This window comes from Mesoplodon bidens (genome assembly GCF_964165515.1).
Source record: "Mesoplodon bidens genome assembly, chromosome: 3".
Classification (NCBI taxonomy): Eukaryota; Metazoa; Chordata; class Mammalia; order Artiodactyla; family Ziphiidae; genus Mesoplodon; species Mesoplodon bidens.
Genome location: NC_138178.1, coordinates 145,975,073 through 145,989,935, shown reverse-complemented (window position 1 = coordinate 145,989,935; position 14,863 = coordinate 145,975,073). Strand labels below are relative to the sequence as shown.

General features: G+C 46.9%; 1 protein-coding gene across 1 annotated transcript in view; it reads right to left on the bottom strand.

Annotated features, from left to right (window-relative positions):
* Positions 1-10,650: 10,650 nt before the first annotated feature.
* The window catches only part of SLC39A9 (solute carrier family 39 member 9), a 51,930-nt gene continuing 47,717 nt past the window's right edge, over positions 10,651-14,863 (bottom strand). Inside the window, exon 7 of the mRNA XM_081230295.1 lies at positions 10,651-14,641. Within this exon, the coding sequence (XP_081086421.1) occupies positions 14,411-14,641 (231 nt within the window). The 3' untranslated portion in view covers positions 10,651-14,410. The remainder of the gene's footprint in view (positions 14,642-14,863) is intronic.

Genomic DNA, 14,863 nt, shown 5'->3' with positions numbered 1-14,863 from the left:
ACCGTCTCACTTTCCGGCGGGTGCAGACGTCTGTCCTGCCCCTGGGGACCGCCCGCGGAGAGGCTCTGTTAGCATCGCTGCGTGCAGGCACCGCTCCAAAGGCAGGGAAGTGATTCTGTTCGGAGAGGCAGCCGGCTGGACCACGCTGCAGTCATCCTACCCTTGGCCGCGGAGTTGCAGGCCATCTCAGGACAGTCAGGATTCTTCCGCGCACTTGGGAAAACCACTTACCCCCTCAGGGGCTCTGATGCCTCAGCTGTAAGATAAAGACGTCAGATTGAAGCAGAAGTTTGCAAACAGGTAGCCCGAGTGCCAAATCACTTTCTAGATAGACGTTATTAATTTGCCCAAGCAAAAGTAAAAAATTGAGGTATAATTAAAATATGACAAAACGCACAGACCTCAGGTATTTATTTGATGAAGTTAATTTGATGAATGTATACACCAAGTCACCAGCACCCAAAGCAAGATGCAGAACACTTCCATCGCCCCAGAAAGTTCCCTTATGCTCCTGCTGGCCAACTTCCCATCCTCACTCCGACCCAGGCAAACCACTTTCAGACTCTTATCAACATTGGCACGCCTTTTTTTTTTTTTTTTTTATTATAGCTGACCTAGTAGGTGTGGATTGGTATTTCATTGTGGTTTTGACTTGTACTTTCCTGATGGTTAATTAGGTTGAGCATCTTTTTTTTTTTTTTTTTTTTTTTTTTTTTTGCTCTACGCGGGCCTCTCACTGTTGTGGCCTCTCCCATTGCGGAGCACAGGCTCCGGACGCGCAGGCTCAGCGGCCATGGCTCACAGGCCCAGCCGCACTGCGGCATGTGGGACCTTCCTGGACCCGGGCACGAACCTGTGTCCCCTGCATCGGCAGGCGGACTCTAAACCACTGCGCCACCAGGGAAGCCCTGGCACGCCTTTTTAAAAGTTTAAAATTTTAATGTCTAAAATGGCATTCTCTACAGAGCAACCATCCCCTGTAGTCCTTTGCTAAGCCTGCTTCACTCATTATTACCTGCCTGGCTTCTCCTTTCAGGCATTTGAATTTGTGATCCTCACTAGATGGTCCTCCAAGGCCTTCCCAGGCCTAACACGTTATGAGTCTAGTTAAGAAGGGGCTTAATAAAGGGCTTCCACACCCTGGCACCCTTCCCCTAACCAAGTCTTGGGTTCCCAAGCCCAGGCAACATCCTCTTGTTTCTCACTGTCCAAAGGGGCCCATCTGAATTCCCTTGCGCCCCTCGTGGCTCATGTTTCCCTGCAGAACATCTCAGACACAGCTTTAACACAGGGTCCAGGGCCTGGGTCCACCAGGTGGGAAGAGACAGGACTAGGAAGATGATGAGAGCCCAAAAGTGTACAAAGTGGACATTTCACACTTTGGGAGGTTATTTTTGACACATGTTTTCTTGCTTGGAAAACTTCCCACTTTAGGAGTTTTGTTTTTTTCCAGATGGAAGCTAGAAAACTTGGGTCACAAGCTTGTGGTGTGGAGTTCACTGGTTGGGGCACCAGGACAGGACTGAGTTGCAGGTGACAAACATGGGGAAAGAGAATGCACTGCCACCAGTTTCTCAAGGATAAGTACCGGAGGCATCTGACTTGCTTTGGGGGTCAGCTGTGGCGGTAAGGTTGCGTGCCCAACGCAGCCAGCAGCATTTGACTGGCCGCACGGACAGTCACAGGCAGGTGGGCTCCTGGCAGCACACACATGGCAGTATCAACAGCCTCCCCATCAGGCTGCTTCTGCCGCCTGGTTCTGGATAGCATTCCTGGAAGCTTCACCCCAGGTCAGCCCCTGGTTCTTTAGCCCTGCCAACGTCCTTTTAATAAATTAATTCCTCTTCTGTTTAATCAGGTCAGTACCAGTTTAGCTGCTTGTGATGAAGGACTGGGGATGAGCCATAGGTGGGAGAAACGTAGGATGCCTGGAATCATTTTTAAGGGAGTCCTTCCCAAGGAGAAGGGCTGGGTGAGCCCAGATGGTTCCTGGGAAAGAACCATCTTCATTCTGTTTCTTCTGTGGAAGAAATAGAGCACAAGTTCCTTCAGCAGCAAAGAGAAAGCAATCTTTGCCCATTCCCTCTGCAGACAGGACATCCGAACAGACCTTAGCGACTGGTAGTTAAGGAGAGGTGGCAAGACTGCCCTGAGACAAACAGCATGAGTTTGATGGTCCACTAGGTACTTAAGTGGCTTCTGCTTCCCTCAACTCACCAGTCCAGATCATGCTAAGTCAGCCTTGGGAGACGCCGTTTCTGCTTCCATTCTCTGCTCCCGCTGGTGGGAGTGCTGAATGCCTGGCAGATAGTTCTGCAGAAGACAAAACAAGCCGGGTGCCAATGCACTGCCCCAGCCCAAGTGTGGGCCAGGGCTGCCCAATCTTATCGGGAAGTAAGTCGGGGTGGAATCTCAGGGACCTAGTGCTCTACAGGCTCAAGTACAGAGATGATGTTCTGAATACGTGATTTACAGCTTATCTATTTCATTTCATTTTTGAAACAGCCCCAATGAGGTGTATGTTACTTTTAGTTTTCCAGATGAAAAAATGAAGCTCAAAAAAGTTGTCTAGGGCTTCCCTGGTGGCGCAGTTTGTGAGTCCGCCTGCCAATGCAGGGGACACGGGTTCGTGCCCCGGTCCGGGAAGATCCCACATGCCGCGGAGCGGCTGGGCCCGTGAGCCATGGCTGCTGAGCCTGTGCGTCCAGAGCCTGTGCTCCGCAACAGGAGAGGCCACAACAGTGAGAGGCCCGCGTACCACACACACACACACAAAAAAGTTGTCTACCTAAGGTCACCCAGCTAGTCATTTCCTGGAACATGATAGACCCTCAGATATGTGTTGAATGAGGGAAAGGCAGGATGGAGATACTTGATTTGGTCTGAATCCTAAGCCCATACCTGTCACACCACAGCACACTGCCGAGTGAGGTGCAGTCTGGGAAAGTGCTGGACCTTCTTTCAGTCTCTCCCCTTTTTTCTAGTAATTTCTCTCAATTGCCAACTCACCTAAGGCTCCAAGTTCCCGCAGAATTGAAGAGAAAACTCCTCTTACACTGTGAAATTCCAGCCTCTCAGCTGTGTTCAGGGATAGAGTCCTAATAATGAACACACATTTTCTGATAGTTTTTATTTTCTCACCAGCTTTCCTGAGATACGATTGACAAATAAAAATTGTACATATTTATTGTACAATATGATTTTTTAAAGATGTACAATATGATAGTGTAATATACATATGCATTGGGAAATGCTTACCACAATCAAGTTAGTTAATACATCCATCACCTCACAGAGTTACTGTTTTTGTGTGTGTGTGGTGAGAACACTTAAGATCTACTCTGTTGGAAACAGACTCACAGACATAGAGAACAGACTTATGGTTGCCAAGGGGGCAGGGGGATGAGAGAAGGATGGAATTGGAGTTGGAGTCTGGGATTAGCAGATGCAAACTATTATATGTAGGATGTGTAAACAAGGTCCTACTGTATAGCACAGGGAACTATATTCAATATCCTGTGATAAACCATAATGGAAAAGAATATGAAAAAGAATGTACATATATGTATAACTGAATCACTTTGCTGTATAGCAGAAATTAACACAACATTGTAAATCAACTATATGTCAATAAAATAAAATTTTTTAAAAAGATCTACTCGGGGGCTTCCCTGGTGGCACAGTGGTTGAGAGTCCGCCTGCCGATGCAGGGGACACCGGTTCGTGCCCCGGTCCGGGAAGATCCCACATGCCGCAGAGCGGCTGGGCCCGTGAGCCATGGCCGCTGAGCCTGCGTGTCCAGAGCCTGTGCTCCGCAACGGGAGAGGCCACAACAGTGAGAGGCCCGCGTACCACACACACACACACAAAAAGAAAGATCTACTCTGTTGGCAAGTTTCAAGTATACAATACAGTATTATTAAGTGTACATTATATCTCCAGGACTTATTCATCTTATAACTGAAAGTTTCTACTCTTTGACCAACATCTCCCCATTTCTCCCACCTTCCAGCCCCTGGCAACCACTGTTCTACTGTCTGGTTCTATGAATTTGACTTTTTTAGATTCCACAGAGAAGTGAAATCATACAGTATTTGTCTTTCTGTGTCTGACTTATTTCACTTAGCATAATGTCCTCCAGGTTCATCCACGTTGCTGCAAATGGCAGAATTTCCTTCTTTTTTACGGTAAAATAATATTCCAGTGTGTGTGTGTGTGTGTGTGTGTGTGTATGAAATGTTCTTTTTCCATTCAGCCATCAACACTTTCAGTTGTTTCCATATCTTGGCTATTGTAAATAATGCTGCAATGAACATGGGAATGCAGATAGCTCTTTAATACACTGATTTCATTTCCTTTGGATATATATTCCAGAAGTGGAATTGCTGGATCATATGGTAGCTTATTTTTAATTCTTTGTTTTTTTTTTTTTTTTTTGCGGTACGCGGGCCTCTCACTGTTGTGGCCTCTCCCGTTGCGGAGCACAGGCTCCGGACGTGCAGGCTCAGCGGCCATGGCTCACAGGCCCAGCCGCTCCGCGGCATGTGGGATCTTCCCGGACCGGGGCACGAACCTGTGTCCCCCGCATCGGCAGGTGGACTCTCAACCTCTGCGCCACCAGGGAAGCCCCCCATTTTTTTTTTTTTTTTTTTTTTTGCGGTATGCGGGCCTCTCACTGTTGTGGCCTCTCCCGTTGCGGAGCACAGGCTCCAGATGCGCAGGCCCAGCGGCCATGGCTCACAGGCCCAGCCGCTCCGCGGCATATGGGATCCTCCCAGACCGGGTCACGAACCCGTATCCCCTGCATCGGCAGGCGGACTCCCAACCACTGCGCCACCAGGGAGGCCCTCATTTTTTAATCAGGTTGCTTTTTTGCTATTGAGTTCTATGAGTTCCTTACATATTTTGGATGTTAACCCTTTATCAGATAAATGGTTTGCAAATCGATTCTCCCATTCCTTAGTTTTGTTTTGTTTTTTTTCCATTTTGTTGATTGTTTCCTTTACTGTGAAAAAGAACATACATTTTCATAATGTTACTTTTATCCATAATCTGCAGGCTCATGTGATGGTCACCATTGTTCCATGAAACAGGTATTAGCATGACTGTTGTATATGACCAGCCCATGGTAGTTAAATGTGTGAGTACTGACAGGGATCCAGCTCTCTGACCTTACACTTCAGCCAGAGCGAGCCAGACACAGAGTCCTACTTAACCCACTCCAGCCAGGGATGGGCAAGAAGACATTCTCAGACAGGAAACAGTGACAAGCGTCTCCCTGGAGTCACATCCTGATTGGGCCTCAAAAGCTCCCAGCAACTTGGACAAAAGTAGCTCTTCCCATAGTGCCATCTCCTCAGCCCCCAGCCCTCTCTGACCCTGACCCCACCCTCAGGCAAGCAGGCCAGGCTGATGCCAAGTGAAGGACCCAGGAACACTTCTACTCCAGGTTCCCTGAGCTGTCCCGGTGCCTGTGTCAGTCTGATGGCTGGGCCCAGCACAAGTATGCCTATAGGGCCAAGAAGCAGAAGAAACAGCAAAGATCTGGGCTCCAGGCCAGGCCTTGCTACAGTATCAAATCTCTTCCATAGAAGCTCTTTTCCTCCTCCAACCCTAATTCCATCATTCAGGCTCCTGTCCGGGATTCCACAGGGTATGGACCCAATTCAGCTGAAACTACACTCTCCTCTTGGTTCCTGTGGACCTTTGCCCATCCTTCCATCCTAGCTCGTGTCTGTCTGCCTTGTTTGGAGTTTTTCTCTCTGTGTATGTCCCTTCCAGACTGTGAGCTCCTTGAAGAGAGGGTCCAGGGCGTGTAGTAGGCGCTCAGCAAATGCTTACTGAACTGATCTGTCTTCACTTGGCCCCTGTTCAGACGCCAGTTTCTTGTTTCAATTTGCCACCTGAGTGGAGACTGACTTCTCAGGCCCTCAGCTGACCCTCATCTACAAAACAGAATCTGTGGGGTGGCTGAGAATGGCCATGAAACAATCTTTAGATGGCAGGCTTGTCGCCTGCTTTTAGCGTTAAAGTGGGTTTAATTCCAGGTTCTGCCATCAGCTGTGTGAACTGAGGACAATCACTGGACTTCTCTGGGCTTCCCAGCTTGCTTCATGTAGTCAGTCCTCTTCCACCTGTACCACTGAAAAGCCTTTTCAAATGGCTCCCCACCTACAGCAGGATCCCCAAAGGAATCTCAGCTTGTCACCCTCACTCACATGATCTTCTCAAGACTCAAAGGTGATCCTGTGAGCCTCCTGTTTAAAACCCTTGAATGGGTCTCCATTCCTCCAACTTCAGCTGCCAGCTCCTGACCTTTGACTAACACCCTCCACAATCTGGTCCCAACTTATTGTCAGGGTCACCCCTTGTCACCTTATCCCACATTCTCTGCTCCAGCCACACCAGTTCTAATATTCTGAGGAGCTACCATGCTCTTTCACATCTTCTTTTCACTTGTTCTCTCAGTCTAGAATGTTTTTCTTAACTACCCCAAATCCTACTTCAAGATTCAGCTCAAATGACTCTTCTTTTGTGAAGCCCTTTCTGATGCCACCCCTTCTGAGGATTGAAACACTTACCTCTTTTTATCGAATTGTATTCCACTTTGACTGCATTTCTTATGACCAGGGGTAGGTCTCAGACGCCTATACTAAGGGGCAGGGCTTGGCTGCCCACAGGGGAACCCGAGGGGGAAGGGAGGGGGGTAAATGGCACCACGGGGTAAGGTCAAAGCCAGCAGCCGAAGGACGAAGGGGATGGGGGAGCCAAAGGAGAGCATGTGTGGGCCTCAGGCAATTCCCCATTCTAAACGTCTTGAGACCGAGAGGCCACTGCACTAGAGAGTTCTGTTCTCGTCAGCAGGGTCAGCCTCTTGCTAGGCTTCTACCCTCTCTGCCAAACAACTGCTCACACTCATGGTTGCCAATGTGATGTGTTTCTGGGGGTTGCCAAGGATCTCCTGCCCTGCCAGCCTTTTCACTGCACTGACGCGGGCTCTTGGTACCCTACGGCATTGCTGAGGACAGCACGCTGCTCAGAAACACTGAAGGTACGAAGGGCTCCCCCTCGTGGTTGATACGTGGATTCAAATGTAAACATTAATTTGGCTTCTAAGAACAAGTATTGAATATAATATTTTATTAGGGGACGGGGGGCGGTGTTCAATCTGACCAAAAGGCCCATAGCCATTTGTTGTCACAATCTCACACACTCCCAGAACGCCTGAAGGAGAGCCAGGATGCTGGTTCCTCCTCTAGAACAGAGCCAGCAGTTCATGGGACCAGGTGCCAGGGGCTTGGGTACCAGTGGTAGCTCCATCTTGACTCAATGAAAAGACCTTGGGCAAGTTACTCTGAAACGTTTGTGACTTCATATATATCATATATGATATTTGATATAGGAAGGGCCCCTTCATGTATCAAAAGGGGTCCTTCCAACTCTCAGCATCACGTCATCCTTGGACTCTTTCTTCTAGGTCCAAGAGCATGTTCTTTTCTGATTTCTCAAAGTACTGAGCAGGGGAAAGGCAGAGACAGAAGAGGAGAAGATAACACAGGTTCCACTCACATTCCCAGTCCCACCCCACCGTCAGCGCAGGGGAAGACCCATTTCACACAGGGGCTGGAGGGGTGGAGGAAACAAGAGGTGGAGGGTGGAGGCTCTGGTGAGACAGTGGTGACAAAAGAAGATGGCAGGCAGGACACTTCCTGATCCCGGGCAAGTCCCCTTAAGTAAACCAGAGAGTTGGGGAGGGAGAAGCGAAGAGAGAAGGAAGATGGCGCACCCCTCCCAGGCCGGGTCAGGTCCTCTGAATATAACTAACACCGATGTTCAAAGTGGAAGGAGGGAGTCCTTGGGCCCCAGCCAGGAAGTGGGGAAGACAAGCAGGGATGAGGGAGGGAAAGTCACCAAGCCCCACCTTGAGGTGCCAGCAGAGCCACCAGAGTGCAGACTTCTACCTCCACAAGTCATCGTGTTGTGACAGGAGCTGAGGCCAGCCGGACTGCACCCAGGAGTGGCAGTTGAGGCAGGAATTACAAAGACCCTGGCTGGGCCCAATTACCTGTAGGATTTCAAGTCTGGAAGCTTCGAAGTCATCTAGGGAGACAGCATGTCTTGCACACCAGCTCTCACCTCCCCTGTCCTCCAGCCGTGGCACCTCCTAGGCGGAGTCCATCTTCTTGTGCCACCAGGCCTCTGCCCTCGTGGGTCCTCTCTTTCCCACCTTCACTAGCTCATTCTGCTCAGCCTTTGAGTTCAGCGCAGGTGCTATCTCCCTCTGATGTTCTCCCTGAAGCCCACCCTGGATTCCTTGCCCCCAGGTGTTCTCTGAGCACCCAGCATTGCCAGCTGTTTCCTTGTTCCAATGCCTCACTGAAGCATGAGCTCTTTAAGGACTGGAACTGACCCTTATTGCCTTCTGTACACTCAGCTCTGAGGAGTGCCTGGTCCATAGGAAGGGACGCTGTTAACCCTGCTGAATGAAGAGGTGGGTTAGTGGAGGAGAGGTGGGGGGTTCAGTCTACTTCCTGTTCCACCCACCGGAGAATATGGTATCTATACCCTCCTGCACCTGACGGCCCTTGAAGTATCTGGTGATGGTTATCAAATTCTGTCCCCAAGAGCATTCCAGACATAAGTAAACAATCCAGTTCCTTCTACACTGCCTCCTGGCTTTCCATCCCCTCTCCACTGGGCTCCCTCCTCTGACGGCTCTAGAATTTGTCAGGATCCCTTTAAGAATGAGGCAACCAGATTAGGACACATGCTTTCACTCACGTCCTTATCCAAAATTTACAGAAATGGGCAATGGCTATCATTGCAACAGAAATCAGTAGCTAAGCCAGAAAGGAGAAGCAGGTTTTCTGATCCCTGAATAAGTCACACAGTACCTTACTAACATTAGTTAGTACTGGATTAGTAACCTGAACCCAAGTTAATTGCCCACCTATATGCTCAGTCTCCTGCCCTGACTCCCCGCCCCTTTGCTAACTCCCAAGCAGCCCTGGCTTCAGTGTGAGACAAAGGCGGAGCTACACATAAGGCCAGCAGCTGATTCTGCCACGAAACAGGGCAGAAGCTGGTGGGGGAAAAGGAGGGGAGAGCACAGATCAGGAAAAAAGTGCCCCCTCAGGGGAGACCAATTCATTTAACAACATATTTTTTGAGAACCTAGCTCCCTGGGGCTTATATTTCAGCAGGGAAGAGGGACAAAGCGAAGACATATATTATAAAGCAGATTAAAAGGTGATCAGTGCTACAGAAAAAGAAATAGGGCATGGGCTTCCCTGGTGGCGCAGTGGTTGAGAGTCCGCCTGCCGATGCAGGGGATGCGGGTTCATGCCCCGGTCCGGGAAGATCCCACGTGCCGCGGAGCGGCTGGGCCCGTGAGCCATGGCCGCTGAGCCTGCGCGTCCGGAGCCTGTGCTCCGCAACGGGAGAGACCCACGTACTGCAAAAAAAAAAAAAAAAAAAAAAGCAGGGTAAAGAACACTGGGGCAGGGGTGAGATTACAGTTTTAAATATGGTGGTCACAGGAGGCCTAACTGAAGGAGACTCTGGACCAAGACCTGGAGGAGGTGAGGGAGCTGGAGGAGGGGCGTTCTCGACACGGGGCGACCAGAGTGGGACACAAGGCTCATTTCCTACATCATAAAAACTACACTGCAGTATGCAGCTCTAGCTTGTAAGAATTAGAAATTAAACAGAATAAGGATTGTTGGCTATTTTGGCTAACACTGTATATAGACACATATGTATATATATATATATATATATATATATATATATATATATACATATATCTATATACAGTTTGATCTCAGGGCAGTAGGATGAAAGGGCTGTTACATAATAATGCTGGCTTCTGAAGATTTCACAACCACTGCTTAAGGCAAAAGAGGGATGAGGCACTTCACCTGAAAGCTTCCGTAAGAGATGGCAGGAATCATAAATACCATGTCCTTTTGGCCTATTTTCTTACTTATGAGGAAAGGTTTTCAGGCAACATGTAACACTCTGGGCAGCATCTTTGTAACTAGCTGTAGCACACGTGATACATATAGAAAGTCAGCACAAAGTAGACCAGTAATAATGAAATCTAATGAATAAACATAAGCTATACATTTAAATGATACATTGCTATACAGAGCGCTTATCGGTACATCAGTTAAAAAATGAGATCTAGTACTAAAGTCTACAGAGGGAGAAAACACTTATAAAATTCACAAATTGCACTTCTATTGAAATCTCTATTTCCAGAGTCAGTTGTTCATAGCGTCTACATACTCATATTAGTAACTGTGCCCTTTGAAATGCACCCACTGTGACTGGGATCTATTGGCCTGCTTCTCTTTTCTGGGATTAGATGGCTACCTTCATAAATAATATTTGCTAACAACAATGGCCATGGAAAAAGACTGTCAATAAATGGCTATCTTTTGTGGCAGATGGTGTATTGAGTGCTTAATCTCCCCTCCTCCTTTCCCTCCCTCCTTCCCTAAAGGATGTACATATAGACACATCTTTCCACTGCCCCTCAAAACTTTTCATTACCTTTTCTGATGTCCGAATGTGGGTCCAGTCTGGTCATCAAACAGAAAAAGAAAACTGCCGAGAGGATAAGTAATGAACCACTCACATAAGGTATGCACTAATAAAAATTTAATATCATAAAATAAATCAGAAAACAGCAAAAACATTTTTTTAAACCATTCACAATTAAAGTGGAAAGAGACAAAATTATAAGGCAGCCATCTATGGAATGATTTCATGTTTACAAAGGATCCAGAAAAGGGGACATTTAAAATCACTGTTCAGGATACTGAACCCGGGGAACTGCAGTGTTGTCCCACGAGACTTCCAACTTGGTAGAAGATGCTATGAGAAAACAGATCAAAGCCAATCTCCTTGTGTTAGGCTGGGCATATCTAGAAAATTCCTAATGGTTGTCTAGCCCTTTCATGCAAGTCATACATTTTCCTCAGGTGAATCCAGATGTCTCAGGTACAAAGGAGCTACGTCACTGGTTTTAATTTCATAGCATCTCCAACAGTGCTCTTGGGGTTATGTGGACCATGCTGTATTGAGCAGAAGTTTTGTAATGTAAGGAAGGTACCCCTGTGGAACACCTATAGAGTTTTTGCCTTGCCCTACAGCAGTTTTGGATGAATCTGGTCATTATTCTCAGTCTCCCAAGGGGCTCGGGGGCCCCATAGACAGCAACGTTCTTTGGGGGCTTGTGCTGTTGACATACATACAATTCCCATGTTCAGTACCTAGCTACCATGTGTCTGAGAGGCTGGCATGTCCTCCGAGTTCTAATCCTTGAAAAAGAGAAAAGCCAGGCAGTGACACTTAGAAATAGGCCGGTAAAAAACACAATTACGTTTTCTCCTTTCTACAAAGAACTGACCACTCAAAACAGCCACCTCTCTCATTTTTCTAATGATTCAAAATACAGGAACAGACTTGGCTGTTTTGAATAGGGAAATAAAGAGGTGATGAGGGGAAGAGAGAACAACATAGCCTCTGTAGGTGGTACTGTTTCCAACTCTCTACACTCCAGTGCAGTACCTTTGCCTAAAAAATGAAATCTGGCAATAGCACGCACAGGAAAGCCATCAGACCTGGAACATCGCTACTTTGGGGATATGGGAACTGACAAGCAATTCACTGGCAAACAAGTGATGGGAATGCATCAGTAGTGTTTTTCAACTTAATTTGCCATGTAAGAGAGCACTTGAGATCTGAAGAAAGTCTATCCCTACCGAGGAAAGGGAGTCAAATTGCAATTCAGATGAACTTTGGTTATGAGGAAGGAAGGGCTGTGCTTTTCATCATCAACTGCATCTCTTTGGTAGCCAATAATGCCATCTGTAATCACGGCAGCAACTTAAGTCTTATCGCCAAGGTTTTCAAATGTGTGAGAGCATTAAGGCATCCACATCGAAGGAGGCAGTTTTAAACAAGAGGAAAATGGAACTGAAATGTGCCCATAAGTGACCATCAGTGTGACCTCTCCTGGGACGCTGCCCACCATGAGCAAGTTCTTCCCCCTGTGAAGGAGGCCTCTGCCACGCTGCTCAGTTCCTTGCTGCCTGGAGATGCACTTGAGCCCTGTAAGATTCGTATGGCTATTTCTGCCTGCTGACCAGGAGGGAAGTAAGTGGTTCCGAGGCGGCAGCTTTAAAATCTGGGAAAGCCCATAGCTCTTGAGAGCTGACAGGCGGTGAGAAGTTTGCTGGTTCATGTGAGGTCCAGAGGGGAAGGCAAATTTGGAAGTTAGATGGTCTGATCCTTGCCAGAGTTCAAGGCCCTACCCAGCAAAATATTCTAGCCAAACTTTTAAGTGTGATGGCAAGGCACTGCTGAAAGAGGCTTTGGCCAGCAGAACAAGTTTCTGATCATTGCACACAACAATATGATAGAAAGTGCCACTATCCAAACCGAACCAGACACTAAAATGAGCGATTTACTTAACTAAGTAAATTTCCAGGGAGAATCAAGGCAACCATGTTATTTTGAAGGACCTCTCCTAAGTCAGAGTTGTTATCAGGAAAGTCACTTAGACTTTCATTCTGTACCTTCGGTTGGTTTTAATGTTGTACACAGTGGCTGCCAGCCACTATCCAGAACCAGATCCTGTTTATGCTACTTTGGTCTACAGCCAGCAGAGGGCTCTCAAGTTCTTTTTCCCCAGCTGCTGACCCAGTAACAAATCTAGGAAGGAAATAAAGATACCCTGGGCATGCTGGCTTACGTGTCATATAAAATGTTTTACAAACTCCTAAATCCAATGCCCTGATGAAAATAGTCTTGGTTCCCCCTTTCTGTAACGTGTTTTGAAATGGTACAGAAAATCAAAATAAATTAACAATATATCATATACTTATTTGATAACACAAGGTTTACAGGGATTTTGGCAAATATGGAAAAATTATCCTAGTCTGCTTAATACTTTTACTATCTCAATTGTTTAAATTACCAGAATATTAGCGATTGTGTCATCTCACATATGAGGAAGTGATATTTTAAGGGCTTAATAAAGCTGCATTTGACACAAAGGTAACTTCACTGAAAGGAATAAAGAACAGACACGAGACTCTCTTCATCATCACAGTTCAAGAAGTGGTTGTCCTGATGCGAGAACTCAACTCACAAATATTAACATCACCACCAGCAGTAAGCAGCAAATTGTAGCGAGGAAGGGCTGGAGGGAAAAGTTACGAGAAAAGCATGGAAAAGATGAAGAGACAAAAGACATGATTTTAATAAGCTTTAAATCAACAGGCAAACACTTCCCATTTATGATACATCTTGACTTTCTTCACTGCTACAGGTGCTTATGTGACGCTGACCTAGCAGTCCCCAAGGGGCACCAAGTATTTTGCCAGAGGGACTGCTGGTCTGCTAGGATAAATACTTAAAGAGACAAAAAAGGACAACATAGGTTTTGGTAATCTTACTTTTAAAAAGGTTACTACAAAGATGTCAGTAACTATCCGAATTCACTTATAATTGAACACCCTTTAATTTCCAAAGATACTTTGGGATCTGACTGTGCCTGAAGGAAAGCCTATGCCTAAGGAAAGCCCACCTACTAGAACCTGGCTCCTCTATAAAGAATGTGCTGTACAGGCAGCTACTCTACACAAAGGAGAACTTGAAAAGAAATGTTTTATAAAACACGTTACCTCTTTAAAAGCTAGTCCACCTCTGTTGCTCCATTTGATGGAATGGCAGGCTCTCTTTAAAGAGACAAGTGCAGAAGGAGGTGTTTAAAAGACTCTCCAGACATACCCTCTTCAGTGGATCTCTCTCTCAAGTATAAAGTCAGCTTTCAATGTGTCTTGCCGTCCATTTCCTGACTCTAGCCCCAAATGAACTACTTATCTTTAGCATCTAAGACAGTGGGCATTATGACCTTCATTCAAGGCATAGATGTGGCATAGATGCTAAAGCACCAGTCTTACACGGCGAGAACCATGTTAAAAATCAATGGATTAAACTGGCAGAGCCTCGAGACTAAGAAAGAGATTTAGCTTAATTACAGAACACTGTACTTTTCATAATTATTTCATTATGAGTATGAAGGTCTCCACTTTTCCTTAACACTAAATTCCATCTTCCCTGAGAATAGGGTTAAGGGAAACAACAAAACTCAAAATGCCAAGGGCCCTTGAAAAGACAACACAACGGAATGTCTGTATCCTTCGCAGTGTGTTGTTTCTACTCGAAAAGCTTTCCATTACTCCAGGTTTTCATCTCACCTCCCTCCAGAATCTTTAGGGTTACGGGTGGAGATGGGCAAGGCGAGACAAGAGACTGAGGAAGTGAGCAGCTGTCACGTGCCGGCTGTTCTCACTGGATGGAAAACGGCCATGGCCTGAGGCTGGACCCTCAACAGTCAGTGCTGGTGTCCTACTGACAGAGCGAGCGGGATGAGGCAGCCCAGAACCAGGGCTGCTACCTCCAGGCGGCTGAGGCCTCTCCCTCCAGCGGGGTCGGGTTTGTGGCTGTGCCCCATTCCGCCCACCTCAGGGAGGACATGCACCGTGGCAACATAAAGAAATGTCCCAGCAGAGAAAAGCATGGCCACTCCAGTGGCATTGACCTCTGAAAGGGCTTCTTTACTGCTCTGTGAAGATAAAGAGAGGAGAAAAATTAAGTCAAGTAAAATCCAGAGGCAGGAAGAAGTCCCAATTAAAAAATACCCAATATTCATAACTCGTGTTATCTGGGGCACCGGGGACATCCTGAGATCAGAACGATCTTGCTGTTTATGGAAAGCTTCCAAATAAGGGTTTAAGACTATTGGTGATGTACACAATTACTTTTTCAAACAAACTTCAAGTCTGGT